The sequence below is a fragment of the Oncorhynchus masou genome, chromosome 5, assembly GCF_036934945.1.
Source record: "Oncorhynchus masou masou isolate Uvic2021 chromosome 5, UVic_Omas_1.1, whole genome shotgun sequence".
Lineage (NCBI taxonomy): Eukaryota > Metazoa > Chordata > Actinopteri > Salmoniformes > Salmonidae > Oncorhynchus > Oncorhynchus masou.
The window spans coordinates 50886307-50913929 of NC_088216.1; the positions used below are offsets into that span (position 1 = coordinate 50886307).

Here is a 27623-nt window from a genome sequence, read left to right on the forward strand (position 1 = left end):
AATGACTATTACATTATATTATATTTCATACATCACACCCAGGTACAGTTGAAGTTGGACGTTTACCTACACTTAGGTTGGAGTCATTAAAACTTGTTTTTCAACCACTCCCCAAATTTCTTGTCAACAACAAATAGTTTTGGCAAGTCGGTTAGGACATCTACTATGTGCATGACACAATACATGTTTCCAACAATTGTCTACAGACAGATTATTTCACTTATAATTCACTGTATCACAATTCCAGTGGGTCAGAAGTTTACATACACTAAGTTGACTATGCCTTTAAACAGCTTGGAAGATTCCAGAAAATGATGTCATGGCTTTAGAAGTTTCTGATAGGCTAATTGACAACATTTGAGTCAATTGGAGGGGTACCTGTGGATGTATTTCAAGGCCAACCTTTAAAACTCAGTGCCTCTTTGCTTGTAATCATGGGAAAATCCAAATAAATCAGCCAAGACCTCAGAAGAAAAATGTGGACCTCCACAAGTCTGGTTCATCATTGGGAGCAATTTCCAAACACCTGAATGTTGTCAGGACCCGGTTACGAACCTGGGTCTCCGGAGTGAGAAACAGTCACTTAAACAACTGAGCCACGAATAGTCAGCAGAACCCAGAAGATGAGGCAGACACAGCAGTACTTAAGACGGTGTATTTAATAAAGTAAAAAAGGAGAAGTCCTTCAATACAAAAATGGCAAATCCAAAAGGTGGTAGGAATAGCACAAAAAAGCCTCAAGAGATACTCAAAACAAAAACAGAATTCCACAAGAGCATCCACCGGAATCGACAAGAAAACACAGAACACTAGGGCTGAGTGCTAACATACAAACACAGAGCACAGAACTGAGGGAAACTAAGGGTTTAAATACAATCAGGGAAAACGAGGCACAGGTGCAAATAATAATGGGGAACAAGGGAAAAAACATAAGGTCAAAAAGCACAATGGGGGCATCTAGTGACCAAAACCCGGAACAACCCTGGCCAAATCCTGACAGAATCCCCCCCCTAGGAACGGCTCCTGACGTTCCTACCAGCTCTCTCAGGGTGGAGGGCCCTGAACTGACAAATGAGGTCAGGGTCCAGGATGTCTTTGGCAGGAACCCAGGAGCGCTCCTCGGGACCGTAGCCTTCCCAGTCCACCAGATACTGCCAGGACCGCTGCACCCGGCGGGAATCCAGTATCCGATGGACGGTATAAGCCGGCTGGCCTCCAATGACACGAGGCGGTGGGGGAGGTCTGTCTGCCGGGACAAGGGGAGAAAAAACAACAGGTTTTAACCTCTTGAAACTCCCCATCCCGGATCCGGGATTGTGACTAAGCCTCAGGCTCATTAGCATAACGCAACGTTAACGATTTCTGAAAATCGCAAATAAAATTAAAATAATGCGTTTGCTCTCAAGCTTAGCCTTTTCTTAACAACACTGTCATCTCAGATTTTCAAAATATGCTTTTGAACCATAGAAATTGACTAATTTGTGTAAGAGTATGCTAAGCTAGCATAGCATTTTGTGTAGCATGTAGCACGCAACATTTTCACAAAAGCCAGATAAATGATTTTATTTATTTGGTTACCTTTGAAGAGCTTCTGATGTTTTCAATGAGGAGACTCCTAGCCACATACCAGATGCGCAGTGTTTCCTGAAAGCGTCTGTGTGTAGGAGAAATCGTTCCGTTTTCTACATTGCGCCTGGCTACCGAAACGAACCGAAAATGCAGTCACCTACAACGTGAAACTTTTTCCGGATTAACTACATAATATCGACCGAAACATGGCAAACGTTGTTTGGAATCAATCCTCAAGGTGTTTTTTCACATATCTCTTCATTGACATGCAGTTCGTGGAAGCTTGCATCTCTCTCTGTGCCCCATGGAAAAATACTGGCAGGTGACTTTTGCGCACCAATTTCGGCGCAGGACACCGGGCGGACACGTGGTAAATGTGGTCTCTTATGGTCAATCTTCCAACGATCTGCCTACAAATACGTCACAATGCTGCAGACACCTTGGGGAAACGACAGAAAGGGCAGGCTCATTCCTCTCGCATTCACAGCCATATAAGGAGATCATGAAAGACAGAGCCTCAAAAATCCTTGTCATTTCCTGGATGCCAAGTCATCTTGGTTTTGCCTGAAGCTCACGTTAAAGGGCACGCACAGAGAAGATATTTGTATTTCTGGACACGTCAGAGTGTTTTCTTTCGAACAGTAGCAATTATATGCATAGTCGAGCATCTTTTTGTGACAAAATATCTTGTTTAAAACGGGAACGTTTTTCTTCCAAAAATGAAATAGCGCCACCATAGGTGTAAGAGGTTAACAATGAAATGTGAAATGTGGGATTAATCTTAAGGGATCTGGGTAAGTGTAGGCGATAAGAAACTGGGTTAACTCTCCTGGCAACCTTGAAGGGACCGATGTATTTTTGGGACAGCTTGCGAGACTCCACCCGTAGAGGTAAGTCTCTTGTGGAGAGCCAGACTCTCTGGCCGGGGCGCAGGGTAGGCCCGGGACGGCGACGTCTGTTGGCTTGTTGTTGGTACCTGTGTGAGGAACGCATAAGATTAAGACGGGTCTTCCTCCACATAAGCCGACAGCGTCTGACGAACTTCCAGGCTGAAGGCACTCTGACTTCTGCCTCCTGGTCCGGGAACAATGGAGGAGCATAGCCAAACTGACACTCGTGCGGGGACATACCAGTGGAGGAGGAGCGCAAGGTGTTGTGCGCGTATTCGGCCCAAACAATAAAGGATGACCATGTGGACGGGTTGTCACGAGTCATACATCGGAGGGTGGTTTCCAGCTCTTGATTCATCCTCTCTGTTTGGCCGTTGGACTCCGGATGGTACCCTGAAGATAGACTGGCAGAAGCCCCCATGAGTTGGCAGAAGGCCTTCCAAAACCTTGAGGCGAACTGGGGACCTCTGTCAGAAACCATATCTTGAGGAATGCCGAAGACTCGGAACACATGATTAATTACCAACTCAGCCGTTTCCTTGGCAGAAGGTAACTTAGTCAGAGGGACGAACCTGGCCGCCTTTGAAAACCTGTCGATTATGACTAGGATAGTAGTATTGCCATGGGATGGAGGAAGTCCAGTAATAAAGTCCAATGAGATATGGGACCAGGGTCTGTGGGGAACAGGTAAAGGGTGAAGGAGTCCTTGAGGGCGGAGGTGAGAAGATTTGCCCTGGCAGCACACGGGACAGGCATTGACGAAAGTGGCAACGTCTTCTCTTATGGTAGGCCACCAGAACTTACGCTGGATGAACTCCAAGGTGCGACCTACGCCCGGATGACAGGTGAGGCGAGAGGAGTGCCCCCACAGAAGGACCTGAGTCCTCACTGCCTTGGGGACAAACAACCGATTGGCAGGACCTCCTTTCGGGTCCGGTTCGCTAGCTTGAGCACGTCTCACGGTATCCTCAACTTGCCACGAGATCGGAGCCACAATCTTAGCAGCAGGAAGGACAGGCATGTCCGTGTCATCTCGAATGGCAGGAGCGTAGACTCGGGACAGGGCATCCGGTTTGAGATTCTTCGACCCGGGCCGACAGGTGAGGATAAACTGGAATCGATTGAAGAAAAGAGACCATCTAGCTTGTCTAGAGTTCAACCGCTTCGCCTGCTGGATATACTCCAGATTTTTGTGGTCCGTAAGCACTTGAAACGGGTGAGAAGCCCCCTCGAGCCAGTGTCTCCATTCCTTCAATGCCATCTTAACCGCTAGGAGTTCACGATCCCCCACATCGTAGTTCCTCTCAGTCGGGATAAGCCGGTGTGAGAAGAAAGCGCACGGATGAAGCTTCTTGTCTTCACCCCTCTGAGACAGGACAGCTCCAACACCAACCTCTGATGCGTCTAACTCCACCACAAATGGTTCATCCGTAGTCGGTAGTATCAGGATGGGAGCAGAGAGAACGCGCTGCTTGAGTCCTTGGAAGGCCGTCTCAGCTTCTCTTCCCCACAAAAACCTTGCATTGCCAAGGGCTTTAACCCCAAGGGGTTAAAGCTGAGAGAGGGGCTGCCACCAAGCTGAAGTTCTTGATGAACTTGCGGTAAAAGTTTGTGAAGCCCAGGAAACGCTGAACTTCATTAACGGATTTGGGGGTGGGCCAATCCGCTACCGCCCCTACCTTCCTGGGGTCCATTTGGACTCGACCGGGTTCCACTACAAATCCCAGGAATTGTACTCGGGATGAATGGAATTCACATTTTTCCGGCTTAACGTACAGATGGCTGTCCAGGAGGCGTTTGAGTACTTGTCTGACATGCTTAGTGTGTTCTTGAAGGGAGCTCGAAAAGATGAGGATGTCATCCAAGTAAACGAACACAAATATGTTAAGCATATCCCTAAGCACATCGTTTATGAGCGCTTGGAACACCGCTGGGGCGTTGGTCAGGCCGAAGGGCATCACCAAGTATTCATAGTGACCAGTAGGCGTGTTGAAAGCGGTCTTCCACTCGTCACCAGGTCTGATCCGCACAAGATGGTATGCGTTCCGCAGGTCAAGCTTAGTGAAAACAACTGCTTCCTGGAGCAGCTCGAAGGCTGTGGCCATAAGGGGTAGCGGGTAACGGTTACGGACGGTTATGGCATTGAGTCCCCGGTAGTCGATGCAAGGACGTAATCCACCGTCTTTCTTGGCCACAAAGAAAAACCCTGCTCCCGCCGGGGAGGTGGATGGACGCATGAGGCCTGCTTCCAGAGCGTCCTTGATGTAGGTATCCATAGCAGCTCGTTCGGGTGGAGATAGGGAAAAGATCCGACCCCTGGGGGGGCAAGTGCCCGGAAACAGGTCGATGGGGCAATCGTAAGATCTATGGGGTGGTAGCATGGTGGCCCTCTGTTTGCTAAACACCAGTTTGAGGTCATGGTAACACTCGGGAACTCGGGTCAGGTCGATGGATTCTAAAGACTCGGGAGTAGAACTCGGGGAATTCTGGAAAATACAAGTAGCTTGGCACGTAGGACCCCACTGCTTGATAGTGCCCACAGACCAGTCGATGTGAGGGTTATGGCTGTGAAGCCAGGGGTATCCAAGGACGAGAGGGAACTCGGAACAGGAGATCAAATGAAAGTTCATCAATTCCTGGTGTTGTGAAACTGAAAGTCGCAAGGAGGTAGTGACATGAGTGACAAGTCCAGATCCCAAAGGGCTTCCATCCAATGTAGTGACCCTCATGGGTTCACTTAGAGGTTCAGAGGGAACGCCATTCTCCTTCGCCCAGACACCATCCATGAAGTTACCTGCGGCTCCAGAATCTACCAAGGCTTGAAGGTGAAGCTTGTGGTTGTCCCAGGAGAGGGTGACTGGAATGAGCAGACGGGAGTTGGACGGATGGGAGGAGGTTATGTTTCCCGTTACAGTTCCCCCCGGTCTGTACGGGACAGAGCGTTTCCCTGGAGCCCGGGACACGTGGAACGGAAATGGCCCGGTTTGCCGCAATATAGACAGCGTCGCTCCCTCATCTGGCGGTCTCTCTCAGCCTGGGAGATGCGTCCAATCTGCATGGGTTCCGATGGAGCCAGCGAGGATAAAAGTGGGGACTCGGAGCTGGGACTGATAGGGGCTAGAGGTCTACGGTTGAGTTCTCTCTCTCAGACGCTGGTCAATGCGTGAGGCCAACTTGATCAGGGACTCGAGATTGTCCGGTGGTTCCCGAGTGGCCAGTTCATCTTGGATAGTGTCGGAAAGGCCTTTCAGAAAGCACACCGTGAGCGCCTCGTTGTTCCAGCCACTTGCTGCTGCCACCGTGCGGAACTGGATGGCATAGTCCGTCACGCTGCGCCAACCTTGGTGGAGAGTCAGGAGCTGTTTGGCTGAGTCAGAACCACTGCTTGGGCCTTGAAACACTCGTTTGAATTCCTCAGCAAAGGCAGAGTAGCTGGCACAGCAGGAACTATGGGCTTCCCACACAGCAGTAGCCCAGGCCAGGGCTTTTTCCGACAGCAGGGTGATGATATAAGCGATCTTAGACCGGTCGGTGGGAAACGACGAGGGTTGTAGCTCAAAGGAGAGAGAACATTGGGTGAGAAACCCTTTACAAGCACTTGGATCACCTGAGAACCGTTGGGGAGGTGGAAGACAAGGTTCAGCCAGGGGGTTAACTGCCATGGGTACGTGAATCTGAGGTACTGGGACGGGAACTGTTGCCGGGGTAAGACGATCAGATATTTGCTTAATGGAAGTCAGCATCTCCGACAGAAGATGAGAATGTCTAGCCATTAAGGCCTCTTGCTGAACCAGGGCGTCTTCGTGGCGTTGGACAGTCTCCTGGTGGTGGGACAGCATGGCAAAAAGGTCCTGGGAAATGGCTGCCTCTGGGTTCATTTTTGGCTCTGTGTTTCTGTCAGGACCCGGTTACGAACCTGGGTCTCCGGAGTGAGAAACAGTCACTTAACCAACTGAGCCACGAATAGTCAGCAGAACCCAGAAGATGAGGCAGACACAGCAGTACTTAAGACGGTGTATTTAATAAAGTAAAAAAGGAGAAGTCCTTCAATACAAAAATGGCAAATCCAAAAGGTGGTAGGAATAGCACAAAAAAGCCTCAAGAGATACTCAAAACAAAAACAGAATTCCACAAGAGCATCCACCGGAATCGACAAGAAAACACAGAACACTAGGGCTGAGTGCTAACATACAAACACAGAGCACAGAACTGAGGGAAACTAAGGGTTTAAATACAATCAGGGGAAACGAAGCAAAGGTGCAAATAATAATGGGGAACAAGGGAAAAAACATAAGGTCAAAAGCACAATGGGGGCATCTAGTGACCAAAACCAGGAACAACCCTGGCCAAATCCTGACAAATGTACCATGTTTATCTGTTCAAACAATAGTACGCAAGTATAAACACCATAGGACCATGTAGCCGCCATACCGCTCAGGAAGGAGACACGTTCTGTCTCCTAGAGATGAACATACTATGGTGCAAAAAGTACAAATCAATCCCAGAACATCAGCAAAGGAACTTGTGAAGATGCTGGAGGAAACAGGTACAAAAGTATCTATATCCACAATAAAGGAGTCCTATAGCGACATAACCTGAAAGGCCGCTCAGCAAGGAAGAAGCCACTGCTCCAAAACTGCCATAAAAAAGCCAGTCTATGGTTTACAACTGCACATGGGGACAAATATTGTACTTTTTGGAGAAAAATCCTCTGGTCTGATGAAAGAAAAATAGAACTGTTTGGCAATAATGACCATTGTTATGTTTGGAGTAAAAGGAGGCTTGCAAGCTATATGAACACCATCCAAACCGTGAAGCACGGGGGTGGCAGCATCATGTTGTGGGGGTGCTTTGCTGCAGGAGGGACTGGTGCACTTCACAAAATAGATGGCATCATGAGGGTGGAAAATTATGTGGATATATTGAAGCAACATCTCAAGACATCATTCAGGAAGTTAAAGCTTGGTCGCAAATGGGTTTTCCAAATGGACAATGACCCCGAGCATACTTCCAAAGTTGTGGCAAAATGGCTTCTTGACAACAAAGTCAAGTTATTGGAGTGGCCATCACAAAGCCCTGACCTCAACACAATTGAAGATTTGTTGGCAGACCTGAAAAAGCGTGTGCGAGCAAGGAGGCCTAGAAACCGCTATGTCAGGAGGAATGGGCAAAATTCACCCAGATTATTGTGGGAAGCTTGTGGAAGGCTACCCGAAACGTTTGGCCCAAGTTAAACAATTTAAAGGCAATGCTACCAAATACTAATTGAGTGTATGTAAACTCGGCCCCAGTGATGTGCTGGGCCGTACGCACTACCCTCTGTAGCGCCTTGCAGTCGGATGCCGAGCAGTTGCCATACCAAGAGGTGATGCAATCAGTCAGGATGATCTCGATGGTGCAGCTGTAGAACAGATGTGAGTGCTACGGGGAAGTAGTCATTGAGGCAGGTTACCTTGGCGTTCTTGGGCACAGGGACTATGGTGGTCTGCTTGAAACATTTAGGTATTACAAACTGGGTAAGGGAGAGGTTGGAAGCGTCAGTGAAGACAGATGCCAGCTGGTCAGCGCATGTTCTGAGTACACGTCCTGGTAATCCGTCTGGCCCTGCAGCCTTTTGAATGTTAACCTGTTTTAAGGTCTTACATCGGCTACCGAGAGCATGATCACACAGTCGTCCGGAACTCCTGGTGCTCTCATGCTTGCCTCAATGCGAGCATTGAAGGCATATAACTCGTCTGGTAGGCTTGCGTCACTGGGCAGCTCGTGGCTGGGTTTCCCTTTATGATCCATGATAGTTTGCAAGCCTTGCCACATCTGACGAGCGCCAGAGCTGGTGTAGAAGGATTCGATCTTAGTCTTATATTGATGCTTTTCCTGTTTGAAGGTTCATCAGAGGGCGTAGCAGGATTTCCTATAAGCATCCAAATTAGTGTCCTGCTTCTTGAAAGTGGCAGCTCTAGCCTTCAGCTTAGTGCAGATGTTGCCTGTAATCCATGGCTTCTGGTTCGTATATGTCCAGTACAAGTCAAAAGTTTGCACACACCTACTCATTCAAGGGTTTTTACTATGTTTTACTATTTTCTACATTGTAGAATAATAGTGAAGACATCAAAACTATGAAATAACACATATGGAATCATGTAGTGACCAAAAAAAGTGTTAAACTAATCAAAATATATTTTATACTTGAGATTCTTCAAAGGAGCCACCCTTTGCCTTGATGATAGCTTTGCACACTCTTGGCATTCTCTCAACCAGCTTCACCTGGAATGCTTTTCCAACAGTCTTTAGGAGTTCCCACATATGCTTAGCACTTTTGCCTGATTTTCCTTCACTCTGTGGTCCAACTCATCCCAAACCATCTCAATTGGTTAGAGGTTGGGTGATTGTGGAGGCCTGGTCATCTGATGCAGCACTCCATCACTCTCCTTCTTTGTGAATGCTGATTAAGTGTACTTTGAATTCTAAATAAATCACCGACAGTGTCGGCAGCAAAGCACCCCCACACGATCACACCTCCTCCTCCATGCTTCACGGTGGGAACTACACATGCGGAGATCACCCATTCACCTCTCAAATTTGGACTCATCAGACCAAAGGACAGATTTCCAACGTACTCATGTCCATTGCTCATGTTTCTTGGTCCAAGTAAGTATCTTCTTTTTGTTAGTATCCTTTAGTAGTGGTTTCTTTGCAGCAATTTGACCATGAATGCCTGATTCAAGCAGTTTCCGCTGAACAGTTGATGTTGAACAGTTGTGTCTGTTACTTGAACTCTGAAGCATTCATTTGGGCTAACATTTCTGAGGCTGGTAATACTAATGAACTTGTCCTCTGCAGTAGAGGTAACTCCGGGTCCTCCATTCCTGTGGCGGTCCTCATGAGAACCAGTTTCATCATAGGGCTTGAAGTTCTTGAAATGTTCCGGATTGACTGACCTTCATGTCTTAAAATAATGATGGACTGTCATTTCTCTTTGCTTATTTGAGCTGTTCTTGCCATAATATGGACTTGGTCTTTTGCCAAATAGGGCTATCTTCTGTATAACACCCCTACTTTGTCACAACACAACTGATTGGCTCAAAGACATTAATAAGAAGGATATAAATTCCACATATTAACTTCTAACAAGGCACAACACAATTGAAATGCATTTCAGGTGACTACCCCATGAAGCTGTTTGAGAGAATGACAAAAGTGTGCAAAGCTGTCAAGACAAAAGGTGGCTACTTTGAAAAATCTCAAATCTCAAATATATTTTGATTTGTTTAACACTTTTTTGGTTACTACATGATTACATATGTGCAATAACAGAGTTCCTCTGTGCAGTGTGTGTTATTTTGCCCATTTTAATCCTTTATTTTTATTGGCCAGTCTGAGATATGGCTTTTCTTTACAACTCTGCCTAGAAGGCCAGCATCCCGGAGTCACCTCTTCACTCTTGACGTTGAGACTGGTGTTTTGTGGGTACAATTTAATGATGCTGGCAGTTGAGGACTTGTGAGGTGTCTGTTTCTCAAACTAGACACTCTAATGTACTTCTCTTGCTCAGTTGTGCACCGGGGCCTCCCACTCTATTTCTATTCTAGTTAGAGACCGTTTTCGCTGTTCTGTGAAGGGAGTAGTACACAGCATTGTAAGAGATCTTCAGTTTCTCAATGCCATTATTTCTCAGAACAAGAATAGACTGATGGGTTTCAGAAGAAACCTCTTTGTTTCTGGCCATTTTGGGCCTGTAATCGAACCCACAAATGCTGATTCTTCAGAAACTTAACTAGTCTAAAGAAGGCCAGTTTTTTTGCTTCTTTAATCAGAACAACATTTTTCAGCTGTGCTAACATAATTGCAAAAGGGATTTCTAATGATCCATTAGCCTTTTAAAATGCTGAACTTGGATAAGCTAACACAATGTGCCATTGGAACACAGGAGTGATGGTTGCTGATAATGGGCCTCTTTACGCCTATGAGGCTATTCCATAAAAGAATCTGCCGTTTCCAGCTACAATAGTCATTTACAACATTAACCATGTCTACACTGTATTTCTGATCAATTTGGATGTTATTTTAATTGATTAAAAAATGTATATATTTAAAAAAACAAGGACATTTCTAAGTGGCCCCAAACTTGAATGGTAGTGTGTATATATATATATATATATATATATATATATATATAAAATATATATTTATATTCCATTTAATGTACTTGGATATCATATAGAATATCACAGAATAGGAATAGAATAGAACATACTAAAATATAAGGTTGAAGGGCAGTGATATTACTCCCTTTAGGCATATAAATCCAGCATGCTCCAGTAGTGTACACCTGGTGATGAATTAGGTAAAAGTAGATGACCTTCAAACTATGAAGCATGTTTTTTTTTCTCATTCTTCTAATGGAAGATTGGAATGGTTCGTGACTCAGTGCTCACACGAGCACTAGGCTATGGATGGAAAGCCCTCTTCTGATCATACTGGGATGATTTGCTCCACCTACAGTAACTCATCGTCCTATAGAAAAACATATTTATACCTTCAGCATCACATTCAGTCCTCCAGCCTTCTATACCTTCTTGTCGCTCCACAAAACCTCGTTGTCTGATTGTGAACTCTCAACCCGGTGGTCGGGAAATGTCAAAGAGAGGCCCGTGCTGCAGTAGGGGGCGTAAAGGGGAAAAAACAAAAACAGTTTATTGCTTTATTTTCACGTAATTGATTTTCCTTTCTTATTAAGCAAGTGTCATATCCAATAGCATCAGAAACTGAATCCTAGCAGACCAACTCTCGCAGCCGCCGTTGACAACAATTTGCAGCCTTGATCGTTCCCGATTCGTATAGCCAGCCTAACAATCCTTGCCAAACATGTGAGTAGCAACCGCTGCTATTTGTTTCCTTTAGCTAGTAAACCTGTTATATCTGCGATATGGCTTTCTCATATGTTTCCCCTCCCATTTTCACAGACAAACAATGTCAGTGCAGTGTTTTATACACAAAAAAAACTGTTATGTTACAATCAAACCTGTTCGTCTGTTGCGCTGTAAATTGATGAATGCAGTCGGTGTCATCGTGCGTTTGTATGGCGACGTCTCGATTCATTGTATTTTTTTTTTAATTTTGAGATATCCCCATGCGTTGTGTTTTCTTAGTGCCTGGATGCCGAAATGAAATCAATAATATTAAGTGGTATATTGATTATGGCTATAGCATCTCTTTTGAAAAGGAATTACGTTTTCCTCCCGCTTAATAATACAGGGTAGAACCTATATCACAGGATCGCGTTTGTCAGCACCGTGATAGAGGCTACTTATGTTATTAATAAACACCAAATGATTACAGTAGTCTATATTTTGTATACATGTTGTATGTAAGCCCTAACAGAAATCACGTGTGTGAATGATCAAAGCATTTGTCTCATATTAGGGGCAGGTAAGACATATTGACAGCTTCTGAAGTTATAACATGGTAGGCCTAATAAACATGTTAATGTAGCAAATGCAACATGACCATCAATTAAAATACATGATGCATCATAGTAGTGGAAATACCAATATCTGGGCCAGCTGACATGCTATTATTTATCTCTGGTCCCAAGGGTGACACCAGACTACTCTAAATGCTTTGGATTTATGACCCACACTTCTAATGTCTGGTTTTATCTTGGATAATTTTGTCCTCATTTATTTCTGGTATACAGGTGATGAATTAGGCCTAGATGACTTCATACTCATAGTTTGGGTGATAGACTTGTTGTTTTACTCAAACTTCACTTTGGTAATTAAATATATATATATATACAGTACCAGTCAAAAGTTTGGACACACCTACTCATTCAAGGGTTTTTCTTTTTCTACATTGTAGAATAATAATGAAGACATCAAAACTATGAAATGACACATATGGAATCATGTAGTAATCAAAAAAAATGTGAAATAAATCTAAATATTTTATATTTGAGTTTCTTCAAAGAAGCTTCATTTTGCCTTGATAACAGCTTTGCACACTCTTGGCATTCTCTCAACCAGCTTCACCTGGAATGCTTTTCCAACAGTCTTGAAGGAGTTCCCACATATGCTGAGCACTTGTTGGCTGCTTTTCCTTCACTCTGTAGTCCAACTCATCCCAAACCATTTCAATTGGTTTGAGGTCAGGTCATTGTGGAGGCCAGGACATCTGATGCAGCACTCCATCACTCTCCTTCTTTGTCAAATAGCCCTTACACAGCCTGGAGGTGTGTTGGGTCATTGTCCTTTTGAAAAACAAATGACAGTCTGGTTCACTAAGCGTAAACCAGATGGGATGGCATATCACTGCAGAATGCTGTGGTAGCTATGCTGGTTAAGGGTGCCTTGAATTCTAAATAAATCACAGTGTCACCAGCAAAGCACCCCACACCATTAACTCCATGCTTTACGGTAGGAAACACACATGCAGAGATCTGTTCACCTACTCTGCGTCACACAAAAAGAAAGACAGTTGGAACCAAAAGTCTCAAATGTTGGACTCAGCAGACCAAAAGACACATTTCCACCGGTCTAATGTCCATTGCTTGAAACCACTTTAACAGTGGTTTCTTTGCAGCAAATCAACCATGAAGGCCTGATTCACGCAGTCTCCTCTGAACAGTTGATGTTGACATGTGTCTGTTACTTGAACTCTGTGAAACATTTATTTGGGCTGTAATATGAAGTGCAGTTATTCTAATGAACTTATCCTCTGCAGCAGAGGTAACTCTGGGTCTTCCTTTCCTGTGGCGGTCCTCATGAGAGCCAGTTTCAACATAGTGCTTGATGGTTTTTGCGACTGCACTTGTAGAAACTTTAAAAGTTCTTAAAATGTTCCCGGATTGACTGACCTTTATGTCTTAGAGTAATGATGGACTTTCATTTCTCTTTGCTTATTTGAGCGGTTATTGCCATAATATGGACTTGGTCTTTTACCAAATACGGCTAACTTCTGTATACCATCCCTACCTTGTCACAACACAACTGATTGGCTCAAATACATTAAGAAGGAAAGAAATTCCACAAACCTTTAACAAGGCACACCTGTTAATTGAAATGCATTCCAGGTGACTACCTCATGAAGCTGGTTGAGAGAATGCCAAGAGTGTGCAAAACTATCAAGGCAAAAAGTGGCTTCTTTGAAGAATCTCAAATATGAAACACTTTTTTTGGTTGCTACATGATTCCAGATGTGTTATTAAATAGATTTGATGTCTTCACTATTTGTTCTTCAATGTAGAAATTAGTAAAAAATAAAGAAACACTTGAATGAGTAGGTGTGTCCAAACTTTTAACTGGTACTGTATATTGTAAACCTGGTCACGTATTCATAAGGTGTCTAAGAGTAGGAGTTCTGATCTAGGATCAGTTTAGGTTTTTAGATCATTATTGATTAGAGGGGTGCATGATCCGAGATGAGCACTCCTACTCTGAGACACGTTATGAATACACGCCCAGTAGTAAACCTTCTTTGCATTATTTAACCATGTTACTCTTCTCTCTTGCAGGAGGGAGAAAATACTGCTCCTGTTGAAGATTTCCATCAAACCTACTAGCTCTCTCTCAACCATGACACCCAGCAGAGGACTCTGGGATTGATGCTGGGATCACTCCCACTGATGGCCTGGACTGGGTAGGAATACTGTGTGTGTGTGTGTGTGTGTGTGTGTGTGTGTGTGTTCATGGGGTAATGTCTATCTACTGTATCTTTCCCTCTGTACTGTAGGTTTCAGCTGTCCTGCTGAAGCTATGGGGAGCTGTTGGAGCTGTCTATACAGAGACCCCATCCAAGACAACCATCTCACCAAATTCAAGGTTCATCTCTAAACCCTCATCTGTTGGCTACCTAGTGTGTGGTGTATCGGCTACCTACGCTCTTAGAAAAAAGGGTTCCAAAAGGGTTCTTTGGCTGTCCCCATAGGAGAACATTTTTTGCTTCCAGGTAAAACCACTTTTGGTTGCAGGTAGAACCATATTTGGTTCCATGTAGGACCCTCTGTGGAAAGGGTTCTACATGGAACCCGAAACGGTTCAAATTTGAACCAAAAGAGTTATACCTGGAATAGAGGTCGACCGATTATGATTTTTCAACACCGATACCGATTATTGGAGGACCAAAAAAAGCCAATACCAATTAATCGGACGATTTAATTTTTCACATTTGTAATAATGACAATTACAACAATACTGAATGAACACTTATTTTAACTTAATATAATACATCAATAAAAATCCATTTAGCCTCATAAGTAAAGAAACAGGTTCAATTTGGTTTAAATAATGCAAAAACAAAGTGTTGGAGAAGTAAAATTGCAATATGTGCCATGTAAAAAAGCTAACGTTTGAGTTCCTTGCTCAGAACATGAGAACATATGAAAGTTGGTGGTTCCTTTTAACATGAGACTTCAATATTCCAAGGTAAGAGGTTTCAGGTTGCAGTTAATATAGTATTTATAGGACTATTTCCCTCTATACCATTTGTATTTCATATACCTTTGACTATTGGATGTTCTTATAGGCACTTTAGTATTGCCAGTGTAACAGTATAGCTTCCGTCCCTCTCCTCGCCCCTACCTGGGCTCGAACCAGGAACACATCGACAACAGCCACACTCGAAGCAGCGTTACCCATCGCTCCACAAAAGCCGCGGCCCTTGCAGAAGGAATAACTACTCCAAGTCTCAGAGCGAGTGATGTTTGGAACGCTATTAGCGCACACCAACTAACTAGCTAGCCATTTCACATCGGTTACACCAGCCATTAGGCTGATAGGCTTGAAGTCATAAACAGCGCTGTGCTTGCGAAGAGCTGCTGGCAAAATGCACAAAAGTGTTGTTTGAATGAATGCTTTCGAGCCTGCTGCTGCCTACCATCGCTCAGTCAGACTGCTCTATCAAATCATAGACTTAATTATAACATAATAACACAGAATTACGAGCCTTTGGTCATTAATATGGTCGAATCCGGAAACTATAATTTCGAAAACAAAACGTATATTTTCAGTGAAATACGGAACCGTTCGGTATTTTATCTAATGGGTGGCATCCCTAAGTCTAAATATTCTTGTTACATTGCACAACCTTCAATGTTGTCATAAATACATAAAATTCTGTCAAATTAGTTCGCAATGAGCCAGGCTGCCCAAACTGTTGCATATACCCTGACTCTGCGTGCAATGAACGCAAGAGAAATGACACAATTTCACCTGGTTAATATTGCCTGCTAACCTGGATTTCTTTTAGCTAAATATGCAGATTAAAAAATATATACTTCTGTGTATTGATTTAAAAAAAGGCATTGGTGTTTATGGTTTTTATAAGATAAGTTTAATACTGGCTAGCAACTTACCTTGGCTTCTACTGCATTCGCATAACAGGCAGTCTCCTCGTTGTAACGCTCCGGTTGTCGTGGGTGTGGAGTCAGATGCTGTGCTTTTTAATGCACCAAAACGCAACACAGTGTGCTCACAACCAAAAATACACGACCAGGAACAAACACATTCCTCTACTAACAAACAGAAGGTCACAATAATTAATCCCGCACAAAGAACCAGGCGGGCCGGCTGACTAATAAAGCCTCCCTAATTATACCAACACAAAACAGGTGTACTCAATAAACACATAAGGAGGGGGAGGAAAGAATCAGTGGCAACTAGTATGTCGGCGACGACGACCGCCGAGCGCCACCCGAAAGTGAAGGGGAGCCACCTTCGGTCGGAGTCGTGACACTCGTGGAGTGTAATGAGAGGCAGGTGGTTAGAGCATTGGACTAGTTAACTGTAAGGTTGCAAGATTGGGTCCCCCGAGCTGACAAGGTGAAAATCTTTCGTTCTGCCCCTGAACAAGGCAGTTAACCCACCGTTCCTAGGCCGTCATTGAAAATAAGAATGTGTTCTTAACTGACCTGCCTAGTTAAATAAAGGTATTAAAAATAAAAAATCTGCAAAATCGGCGCCCCAAAAGACCGATATCTGATTGTTATGAAAACTTGAAATCGGCCCTAATTAATCGGCCATTAATCGATTGACCTGGAACCAACAAGGGTTCTTCAAAGGGTTCTCCTATGGGGACAGCCAAATAACCTTTTAGTTTCTAGATAGCAGCTTTTTTTCTAAGAGCGTCGTCCATGGTATATTATTGTTATGAGGAACTGTTCTTTCCTGTTTTTTTATCCTGTACCCAGGCTATTATGGCTCACATAGAGCAATGGATAGTCAGCTGTCCAGCTATCTAACGATGCCTAATATCTGTACTGTGCTCTGTTAACCTTTTGTATACATACAGTTCATGTCTGCATTATAGACAATGTACCTCCAAATACAAATTAGCCACATATTTATGCTCTGCATCTATGTCGTGCTTACAAAGACTATATGTATACTAAATAAAGCCTTTATACGTTGTAAAGTGGGACCACAAACCTGATTGGGATAACTTGATTGTACTTTTTGGTATTTTCCAGGTAACCAATGTGGATGACGAGGGGAATGAGTTGGGCTCTGGGACCATGGAGCTCACCGAGACCGAGCTCATCCTGCACACGCGCAAGAGGGATGCCATCCGGTGGCCCTACCTGTGTCTGCGGCGCTACGGCTACGACTCCAACCTCTTCTCATTCGAGAGTGGCCGGCGCTGCCAGACTGGACAGGGTGAGTCTGAACCACCTGGCCTAGCTAACACTACATAGACAAAATGTTGTCCTATGAAATGTGTGTAAGTACGTGTGTATATGCAGTGCTCTACTTGTTCTACTTTTGTATGAAAATGAACCACAATTGTAATGGGAGAATTGTACTTAACTGATTAGATAGCTTCTGTTATATTAGAAGCCTAAAGTTGGTTGTTGTCAATGAGTGAATTGTTTCAGATAACTTCTACATTTGCTTCTGGGTTTTCTTTTTTGGTCAGGAACAGTTTTAGATTCATTTAAGATAACGTAAACATGTATGTGTGTTTTTTTCTCTGTGGTCGTGCAGGAATCTTTGCGTTTAAATGTTCTCGTGCGGAGGAGATCTTTAACCTCCTCCAGGAGCTGATGCAGTGCAACAGTATCAATGTGGTGGAGGAGCCTATGATCATGACCGGCAGCGGACACGCACGAGAGATAGACATGCCTCGCACCCCACAGACACCCAACAGTAAGCACAAACACAAATATAAACACACACACACACACACACACACACACACACACACACACACACACACACACACACACACACACACACACACACACACACACACACACACACACACACACACACACAAACATCCAGTACACACATGTGCGCGTCATCAATACAGTACATGATTGCTTCTTTGCTTTTGTTGAATGCTGTGAAGGTGTTTGTGTAGCAATTTCCCTGCAATGCAGGACAGATGTGACGCTAAAGCTGAGAATATGTGTTTGATGTTTTGAAAATAGTTTGGGGGGGAAACTCCTTAATAATTCCGGAGATCAGGGATCTGGTGTCGAAATGTCTTACAGTAAATTATTTCGTCAAACCCAGTTTCCATGCTCCAACCTGTTCAGAGGCAGGGAGGGAGGTGGATAGAGCAGACAGGGAGGTGGAAGGGTAGAAAGTACAATGACTTGTGGGTAAAACAAAGGTTACATTACAAATCAGTCTGTGCAATACACCACAAACATGGACATATTCCAGGGTTTCCTTTAGGAAAATGTGGCCCCGGACAATTGACCGGTAGCATTTTAATTGACCAGACATTTGCGAAATTGGCTGCATAACCTGATTAGGTGCTTAGAATTACTGAAATCACATTTAGATTATGGTCGTTCATCTTAACAGAACATGCAATTCGAGGATGCAATGGCGTGTGTCCTTCCCACCTAATTCTGATGCGCACTTTGAAGATGTTAGAATAACTGTCCACATTTCCTCATCCAACAAGACAAGTAACGAACAGCAAAATCACTAGCCTATGTCAATCTACTATCCTCCTTGGTAGAAAAGTTTACCTCTTCTATTTGTCAGCTTGTCGTTCTGTGCAAGAAAGAAATAGCCTATTCCAAACAGACTCTGGGACAGTTGTGGGACAATAGATCCCAAATTTATACAACCAGGCTACATAAAAATAAATGTAAAAAATAATTGAGGCTGATGCAACAGACCAGAAAGTTTAGCTTAAAGTGTTGCTAAACTATAATTTCTTCACATTATAAGCGCAGCAATGCGCACATGGCAGTAGGCTACACGCGAATGTTTGTCACATAATGCCAAAGAAAGACATTTGCAGGAAAACACTGTGCCGCACATGCGAGCGATTTCATGTGAAACTTAGAATGCGAAACTGAACATTTAAATTTAGATAGAGGGGAGATCTAAAGATTTAACAAATAACATGGGTTGCTAATATGACTAGGATTGTGCCTTTGGCTACTGGACAATTAATGAAAGTTGATTTGAAAACCAATAGAACATGAGAGAAATATGTTACTGGTTGTAATGTGGAAGTCTTTTTATGAAATAATTGCCTCCACGAAATCGTCAGATTTTGGCTAGGCTACTTTGAAGCAAGGTAAGACATGCCTCATAATATGACGTAAAACATTCGGGTTTCAAACAAATAAGTGTATGGTTTCAAAATGCTTACTGCCTCCAGCTTGTTGCAAAGGGGTGTGTGACGCACTGAAGCCTGCGTAACGTTGCATATACAGTGGGGCAAAAAAGTATTTAGTTAGCCACCAATTGTGCAAGTTCTCCTACTTAAAAAGATGATAGAGGCCTATAATTTTCATCATAGGTACACTTCAACTATGACAGACAAAATGAGGAAAAAAAATCCAGAAAATCACATTGTAGGATTTTTAATGAATTTATTTGCAAATTATGGTGGAAAATAAGTATTTGGTCACCTACAAACAAGCAAGATTTCTGGCTCTCACAAACTTGTAACTTCTTCTTTAAGAGGCTCCTCTGTCCTCCACTCGTTACCTGTATTAATGGCACCTGTTTGAACTTGTTATCAGTATAAAAGACACCTGTCCACAACCTCAAACAGTCACACTCCAAACTCCACTATGGCCAAGACCAAAGAGCTGTCAAAGGACACCAGAAACAAAATTGTAGACCTGCACCAGGCTGGGAAGACTGAATCTGCAATAGGTAAGCATCTTGGTTTGAAGAAATCAACTGTGGGAGCATTTATTAGGAAATGGAAGACATACAAGATCACTGATAATCTCCCTCGATCTGGGGCTCCACGCAAGAGATCTCACCCCGTGGGGTCAAAATGATCACAAGAACAGTGAGCAAAAATCCCAGAACCACAATGGGGGACCTAGTGAATGACCTGCAGAGAGCTGGGACCAAAGTAACAAAGCCTACCATCAGTAACACACTACGCCGCCAGGGACTCAAATCCTGCAGTGCCAGACGTGTCCCCCTCCTTAAGCCAGTACATGTCCAGCCAGTACATGTCCAGTTTGCTAGAGAGCATTTGGATGAGCCAGAAGAAGATTGGGAGAATGTCATATGGTCAGATGAAACCAAAATATAACTGTTTGGTAAAAACTCAACTCGTCGTGTTTGGAGGACAAAGAATGCTGAGTTACATCCAAAGAACACCATACCTACTGTGAAGCATGGGGGTGGAAACATCATGCTTTGGGGCTGTTTTTCTGCAAAGGGACCAGGACGACTGAATGGGGCCATGTATCGTGAGATTTTGAGTGAAAACCTCCTTCCATCAGCAAGGGAATTGAAGATGCAACGTGGCTGGGTCTTTCAGCATGACAATGATCCCAAGCACACCTCCCGGGCAAGGAAGGAGTTGCTTCGTAAGAATCATTTCAAGGTCCTGGAGTGGCCTAGCCAGTCTCCAGATCTCAACCCCATAGAGCTGAAAGTCTGTGTTGCCCAGCACCAGCCCCAAAACATCACTGCTCTAGAGGAGATCTGCATGGAGGAATGGGCCAAAATACCAGCAACAGTGTGTGAAAACCTTGTGAAGACTTACAGAAAACATTTGACCTGTCATTGCCAATAAAGGGCATATAACAAAGTATTGAGATACACTTTTTTTATTGACCAAATACTTATTTGCCACCACAATCTGCAAATAAATTCATTAAAAATCCTACAATGTGATTTTCTGGATTTGTTTTCCTTATTTTGTCTGTCATAGTTGAAGTGTACCTATGATGAAAATTACACGCCTCTCTCATCTTTTTAAGTGGGAGAACTTGCACAATTGGTGGCTGACTAACTACTGTTTTGCCCCACTGTAGATGCACTTAATTGGCAAATGGGAAGCGCACTTCAATTAGGCTACCAGTTGAGAAATAAAAATAGTAGCTATTTTTAATCGTGTCCATTAAAACTGTTTATTAACATGCGATTGTATTTAGAATTGTTGCGCAATGATTGGGCTTATTAAAGCACGTTTCACTACAGCAGCAACAAACAATCTGTTTGAGGAGCTGTAGCAGAAGCTCTCCTACTGTCTGACAGATTTTCCACTGAAACTAGGCTCTATATCTACATGCTGTGTGCATTTGATAAATAAGATACTTAAGAACTAACGAAAACACGTATGCACCAATTTAATTCCACAAAATTATGCAAATTAACATATAGACCGATAAGCATAACCAGTCAAATGAATTTACATAGCCTGGTATTTCCGTCAATGAATAGGCTTAAAAGTCTTATTTTGCAATGAGATTTTTCTTCTTCTCCCGAACAATTGGCCGGCGGCAATTTTATTTAGCTGCTTTTCATACTTTTTCCCCCGCCAAAAGCCAGCTATTACCGATTAACGGTGACCCTGAAACACACACATACCATTAGACATAAAAACATCTAACCTCATTCACCCAGACTCCCATTCAACACTGTGTATTGTTTTGTCTTCAGCTCCAGCATTCCCTGTCCAGGGTTTTCCCAACGGGTACCCAGGGTATCCCATGAGAGCTGAATCCTCCCAGCCCTCTCTAACTGACGACCCCCACGGCCACAGCCACATGGGCCTGGAGGACCAGGTAAGACTGACCCCTAACCATCTATAGAATGATTTTCTGATTATAGTGCCGAACCAAGCCGCACTGTAACCACTGCTGACTCTTTACCTCGCAATGTGTCGGTAATATCCTAGGGAAGGGTGATCTCTGAGTCCTTGCTAATCTCTCTTTTCTCTCTCTCTCGCTCTCTCTGTCTCCTTCTCCCTCTCCTTCTGCAGGCTCACACCTATGTGAATACCGTTACTGTGGATGGGGAACTCTCCAGTCGACACTGTGTACACTCCCTACCCGAGGTGCGGCCCACTTCCTTCCCCGAGTCAACCCGGGGAGCCATGCCTGTCGTGGTCCCTGGAGGTGGGCAGACCAGCATGCACTGTTGTCCCCTCGAGGAACAACGCAAGGAACCCCAGGTATTCCTTCAGCCTTCCTCTCAGGAGGTCAAATTCATGCTGGGACCCACCCCTGCACAGCGCCACCTGCTGGAGAGAGAGAGAGAGAGGCACGGGGGCCACAATCCACACGCCATGCGGCCTGTAGAGGGCGCCACAGGTTCAGAGACAGAGGGGGACGAGCCTCCTCTGCACGTGTACAACTCCCACTCCTATCACCACCCTCACTACCACCACGTGATGCACCGGCACCCTGGCCACGAACACCAGGAGGGCTGCCAGCTCACCTACGAGAATATCAACGGCCTGAGGGGGGGCCGCAGGCTGAGACTTAGCCCCAGCAGCATGTCCCAGTCTGTGGGCTCCAGCAGCAGCAGCAGTACCACCGGAGACAGTCACTCTCACCCACAATCACATCCCCTCAACCCGCAGCCCCATGGCCCATCTTCTCTGCCCCACCAGGGGTACCCCTGTGAGCGGGGCGCGGGGATGGGCGGTAGTCACCGGCGGACAGCTCTGCTCAACTACGAGAACCTGCCGTCACTGCCCCCGGTGTGGGAGTACCGTGCCCTGCAGAGAGACGAGGAGCAGGACGAGGATGACGAGGAGCAGGATGAGGAGGAGTACGAGGAAGAGGAGGAGGACTTTGAAGAGTACGAGTTTTCGGAGGGTCCGGGGACGCCCAACGGGTACCACCAGGAAGGGCTTGGGAGGGGGGTGATCCACCGTGACGCCCTGCAGAACTATGTCAACACAGAGCAGGTCCAGGTTCAGGTCCAGCCCAGCCGGCTGCGACATGCCTGCCCCCCTCAACCCCAGCACCTCCAGCCCTGCCACCGCCAGCCGGACCGGGGCGGCCGAATATTCAGCTTTGATTTCCGTAGGCGGCCTGGAGGAGGGTTTGGTCGGGGGGAGGGCTGCGAGCATGGTCACATGCCCCCGTCGAGGCAGCTTAACTATATCCAGGTGGACCTCGATGCGGAGCCGCCGTGCCAGACCCTCGGGGGGGGTGGAGGAGGGGGAGCCCAGTCTCAGCCCCAGCCACAGCACCAGCGCCTACCACCCCTCAAATGTGGCCCCCAGCAGGCCCCACGGCGCAGTGAGTTCTACGCTGTGATTGACCTGAAGAAGACAGCAGCCATGTCCAACCTGCAGAAAGCCCTCCCCCGGGACGATGGGACATCGAGAAAGACTCGCCACAACAGCACAGACCTGCCTCTGTAGATGCAGTGAGGAGGAGGAGAGATGGAGAAAGATGAAGGGAGGGAGTAGAGAGAGAGAGAGAGAAACAGGTTTGGTTGGAGCGCTTGGCTGGACAGACAGGTATAGGCAACTCAGCAGCACACTGGACCCCTCACTCTCATCCAGCCGCCTGTTCTGTCCTGTCCTGGCCAGCTGGATCATATACAGGTACCTAATTAGAAAACGAACTAAAACTTATCTGTGCATATTCCACTTTATGGAGCAAGATTGGTTTGAAGTTGCCATATTATTGTGGGTCACCTTCTGACTGTGGTGAGATGCTATCTGAGTTAGCAGCAGAAACCTTGGTCGTGGTTGGCGGGGTTTATGGTTAAACCCTTAAGCTACTGTTGTTTTTGGTTATACCTTTTGGCAATGTTCTTTTTTTTTAAAGCTTTGTGGTGGTTGCGTTGAGTGCCAAGGCCCCGGGTTTGGTTCAGGGTGGGAGCAGGAATGGACGAGTCAGGTCTCCAACTTTGTGTTTGACCAGTGATGGTTGATTTTTAGATGTAAGAGTATTGCCCATCATAAAGTAGCTAGGTTCCTCATTCCGTTATCATTCAGTGTTGTTTTATTTATTTTACATCCCCGTTTACGAAAATGGGCTCCTATTGAGTTCAGGTTTACTGGTCTACATTGTAAAATTGACTGAACATTTTCTGACATGAAAACAGTTTGTTATTCCCTCAATTGAATTATAATAATGTGCATTCTTCACCTCACAAGCACTTTTTGACCCCGTGACTGATAGAAAGGACAGTTGATGATATTTATTTTTAACTATCTGCCCTCAGGAATTAGTACAGATCAGTACAGTTTGCACATTATCCTTTGGAATTGTAATCTTACATCATATCCAGTATTATATTTTTAGTCCCCCCAAAAAAAGACCCCAAAGCAGAAAAAAATGTTGGAATAGATTTTCTCTCTTAATCCAATATTAAATATCATACATTTTTCATGTTGAAATTGAATCTAAAATGGAAATAATAGTAACCTTGATAGCATGAAACAGTCAGTGTGTTGATAGATTTCCAACATCTGCGCGCGTGCGCACACACACACACACACACACACACACACACACGCACTACATAACTATTGAGACGATTGAATTAATCTCTGACTGCATATCATTCCACTTGAATAGGAATCCATATCTAATTCCTAAACTATGGTTACCTTTGCACTTTTTACCTTTGAAGTCCCCACAGTTCCGAATCCCTCATCTGGAGCAACAGAAAGGTTGTGATCTGACAAACTCCTTCGAGATGGTGATGTCATCACACAGACCCAAATATTGTATGGATGTAGTTTTTTTTTAACATTATAGAGACCTATAGCAACTTACATTTTTTTTAGAGAAGAAGTTGATAACCTGTGATAATGGCTAAAAGATATTAATAATAACCTCATATAAAAATGACCGGTTGACTATTTTAGTAAGTATCAGATTGATAACTGAGGGTTGTCAACTGAGGGTCTGTTTTAAAGGGAAATATATCAGTATGTTTAATGTTAACTGTTTATGGAAAGTCTTATATCATTGAGCGTTTGGCTGAGGATATTTATTTATTTATTTATTCATTGAGATGTCTATATGGTTATTGTTTTGCATAAAAATGTGACAAACAGTTTTTCGTAATCTAGCCAGTTGGTGATTTGGAGACCAAAGTATCACCAGTCATCGTCACACTGTCTGGGACACCATTGTAATACCATTGTTATGCCTGTAATTAATAACCTTACGTTCTGAAGAAGAAAGACTGTATTAATATATTAAAGTGCCAAATCTTTACTGTTACCTGTATGAACGTAATGAATCAAATCAATGTGCCATTAGGATGTGTAATAGAAAACCTGAGGGCTAAGAGGCAAGGAGTTAGCCTACATGTCAAAAACAAAGGGAAGAGCTTGGAGGTCTAGGGCCGTATGTATCACGAGTAGGAGTGCTGATCTCGGATCAGGTCTCCCCTGTCCATGTGATCGTATTCATTATGATCGAAAAAGGCAAGAACATTCCCACTCTGAGACTCTTGATACATACTGAACAGGGTCAGGGTTTATATATTGTTAACCCTTTGTACTCCTCATGAATCTGTCTAGCTGATCCAGGTCAACCGGACAAGGAAGGGCAAGAAAGACACATTTCACCTCATAGGCTAGGCTATACATTGACAGCCATATCGGAGTGAGACAACGGATTCGTTATATCTATCTAGTCTTCACAACTCCAGTGGTTTTATGCTGCTATAAGGTAGAAGTTCAGACAGTAAGAGGAGGGAGGGATGGTAGTGGCTATGCATGATTGTTTAACATATTGTTTAGTAAATGGAACTACCATTTTCGTATTCACTCAAGATCACTGCATCAGGGCTACCAGTATGAAAATGTGTTTTAATTCAAATAAGTTTTAATTTCTCATTTCTATTTCTTATTTCTCTTGGATTGGTGTGATCAATCCACATACCAAACCTTGTTTTCATTACAATCTGGCTGTCTAATCTGAAGTAATGTGGCTGAAGGTGCAGCACAGGCCTAGCAACTGTAATCCTCATAACTGCTTATTTAATCTGATGGAAAGATCTAGGTAGGTCTACTCACTGTTTGTGGACATTTTTCAAACAGGGATATATCAGTTTGCACACATATATTTTCGTGATACATTTAAAGGGTGTTTACATTTCGCAATAATGGTTTAATAGAGATGTATTGTTGGAGATGAGGTTTATTCAGACCAATGTGTGTGAGGTTCGAGGTGCGTTGTTAATGGTTCCACAGGTCTGTTGTATTTGATCCCCTGTTTTTATGTGAATCAGCATTGGAACTAAGACCTCTCTCAGGCCCCCTGTTGACAATATTATAACTTTGTTATTGTATACATGCTTAGATTAGAACGTGAAAAAAATGTATGTTTCTGTTTTCTTGATTGTCTTATACAGCAAATTTGCGCTTACTCAACACCTGACTTAATTGTGCCATAAGTGACTGTTGCCAAGCTTTCTGGACAGCGTGTGGCTTTCGAATGTCAAAGCCTTTTAAAGGGCCAGGTTAGGTGTCAGAAGGCATACGGCAAACATCTGTGTACTGTGTTTGCACTGATACAGTGGTTCGGACTGTTTCTAATGGTTTGACAGTCTGTATATTCATTAGTCAGTCATTGTTATCAATTTGGTGACACTTAATTGTAAAGGTACACAGGAATAGTACCTTAAAATGTGTTCCTTATACTAAAGTGTTACCAGAAATATTGTCCAGAAATGACTTTTTGGGAACCGTATCTTGTCACATCAATGTTGTCATTTTGATTTTCCTTGAAAAGCGAGAAAATATTAACAATGAAGGATTGTCCGGTAACACATGACTTATGTTTAAATAATAAACCACTTAATTGAGGCCTAATGTATAGCTAATAAGACACAATAAAGGCCTTATGAGCTGCGTATATACACACTTATAAACTACAAATTAGTGGCCAATATGTGTATCTTAAAATAAAGTTTGACCAGAATTTAATTCAAACAAACAGTTTTTTACTCTTTTATTTAACTTCATCACAACTGCCTGACCACCACAAGGTGGCGTTTCTTGCTACAATGCTCGGGATGATGGGAAAATAAGTCATTTTCCCTCCACAGCCCCTCAAAATGCCACTCTAGGTCCAAAATGCACTTAGTTCCATAATATTACCAAGGTACAAACAAAGTAGCTCAACATCTAAGGAATGTTACAGTGATTTGGTACTGTATTTCAAAATGTTTTTGTTTGTTTGTCCATTTGTTTATTTATTTACCAATGAATGCATGTGTAATATCCACTGGTGGGTGACGATGATGCAGACAGGGGTCCATTATTTTCATTCAATCACATGCTGAGCTAATGCTCTTCTAGTCCAATAAGACCAGAGCAATTGAAACCTGTTGAACCTGTATGTTAATGGTGATAATAATATGTGTTGATTGGTTGATATAAAGGTTGGGTAGGCCAAAGTAAATGACTGTGATGTACACTAATATTTGACTGAGTGCCAAATGTGGTTTAGTACTATGACTTTGACGACAGGCCAGGGACACACCTGGCTGAGATTCACTAGGAACTCTATAGGACTCTCCCTGAGAGATGCCAATGACTCTCTCACCCTCTGGTCTTGGTTTAACCTGCGGTATGAATGTAATAAGCAAAGAGAGACTATATAGACGAAGGGCAACTATGCTTAATGTTTCTATCCTTGCTGGGGGGAAAAAAGGTGAGTGGTCAGAAGTTTTGTCTAAATTTAAAAATTTGCAATCTGAGTTTCTTCTACGTATATTTGTATTTATTGTAAGTATGTATCTCTCTGTGTGTATGTATGTATGTATATATATGTATATATATATATATATATATATGTGTATGTGTATATATATATATATATATATATATATATATATATACCAGTAAAAAGTTTGGACACACCTACTCATTCAAGGGTTTTCCTCTTTTTGTTCTATTTTCTACATTGTAGAGTAATAGTGAAGACATCAAAACTTTGAAATTGTATCCCCCCCAAAA

At 43.7% G+C, this 27623-nt stretch overlaps 1 protein-coding gene across 2 annotated transcripts; it reads left to right on the forward strand.

Annotated features, from left to right (window-relative positions):
* Nucleotides 1–11064: 11064 nt before the first annotated feature.
* Nucleotides 11065–27422, forward strand: frs3 (fibroblast growth factor receptor substrate 3). Of its 2 annotated transcripts, XM_064965904.1 has the most exons (7): nucleotides 11065–11326; nucleotides 13972–14096; nucleotides 14190–14278; nucleotides 16924–17110; nucleotides 17438–17599; nucleotides 21338–21462; nucleotides 21660–27422. In XM_064965904.1, exons 3-7 carry the CDS (start codon nucleotides 14213–14215, stop codon nucleotides 23052–23054), a joined length of 1935 nt encoding a protein of 644 aa, XP_064821976.1. In that variant the 5' UTR covers nucleotides 11065–11326; nucleotides 13972–14096; nucleotides 14190–14212; the 3' UTR covers nucleotides 23055–27422. The 2 variants fall into 2 exon arrangements, with proteins under 2 accessions (XP_064821976.1, XP_064821978.1); XM_064965906.1 differs by lacking the exons at nucleotides 11065–11326; nucleotides 13972–14096 and having other exon boundaries at nucleotides 14154–14278.
* The last annotated feature ends 201 nt before the right edge of the window (nucleotides 27423–27623 follow it).

Bases quoted from the DNA above. Each gene is read 5' to 3' on its own strand.
- frs3 (XM_064965904.1), top strand. From the start codon at position 14,213: ATGGGGAGCTGTTGGAGCTGTCTATACAGAGACCCCATCCAAGACAAC. The intron at 17,111-17,437 runs GTGAGTCTGAAC...GTGGTCGTGCAG, and splicing joins GCGCTGCCAGACTGGACAGG to GAATCTTTGCGTTTAAATGT. The intron at 21,463-21,659 runs GTAAGACTGACC...CTCCTTCTGCAG, and splicing joins ACATGGGCCTGGAGGACCAG to GCTCACACCTATGTGAATAC.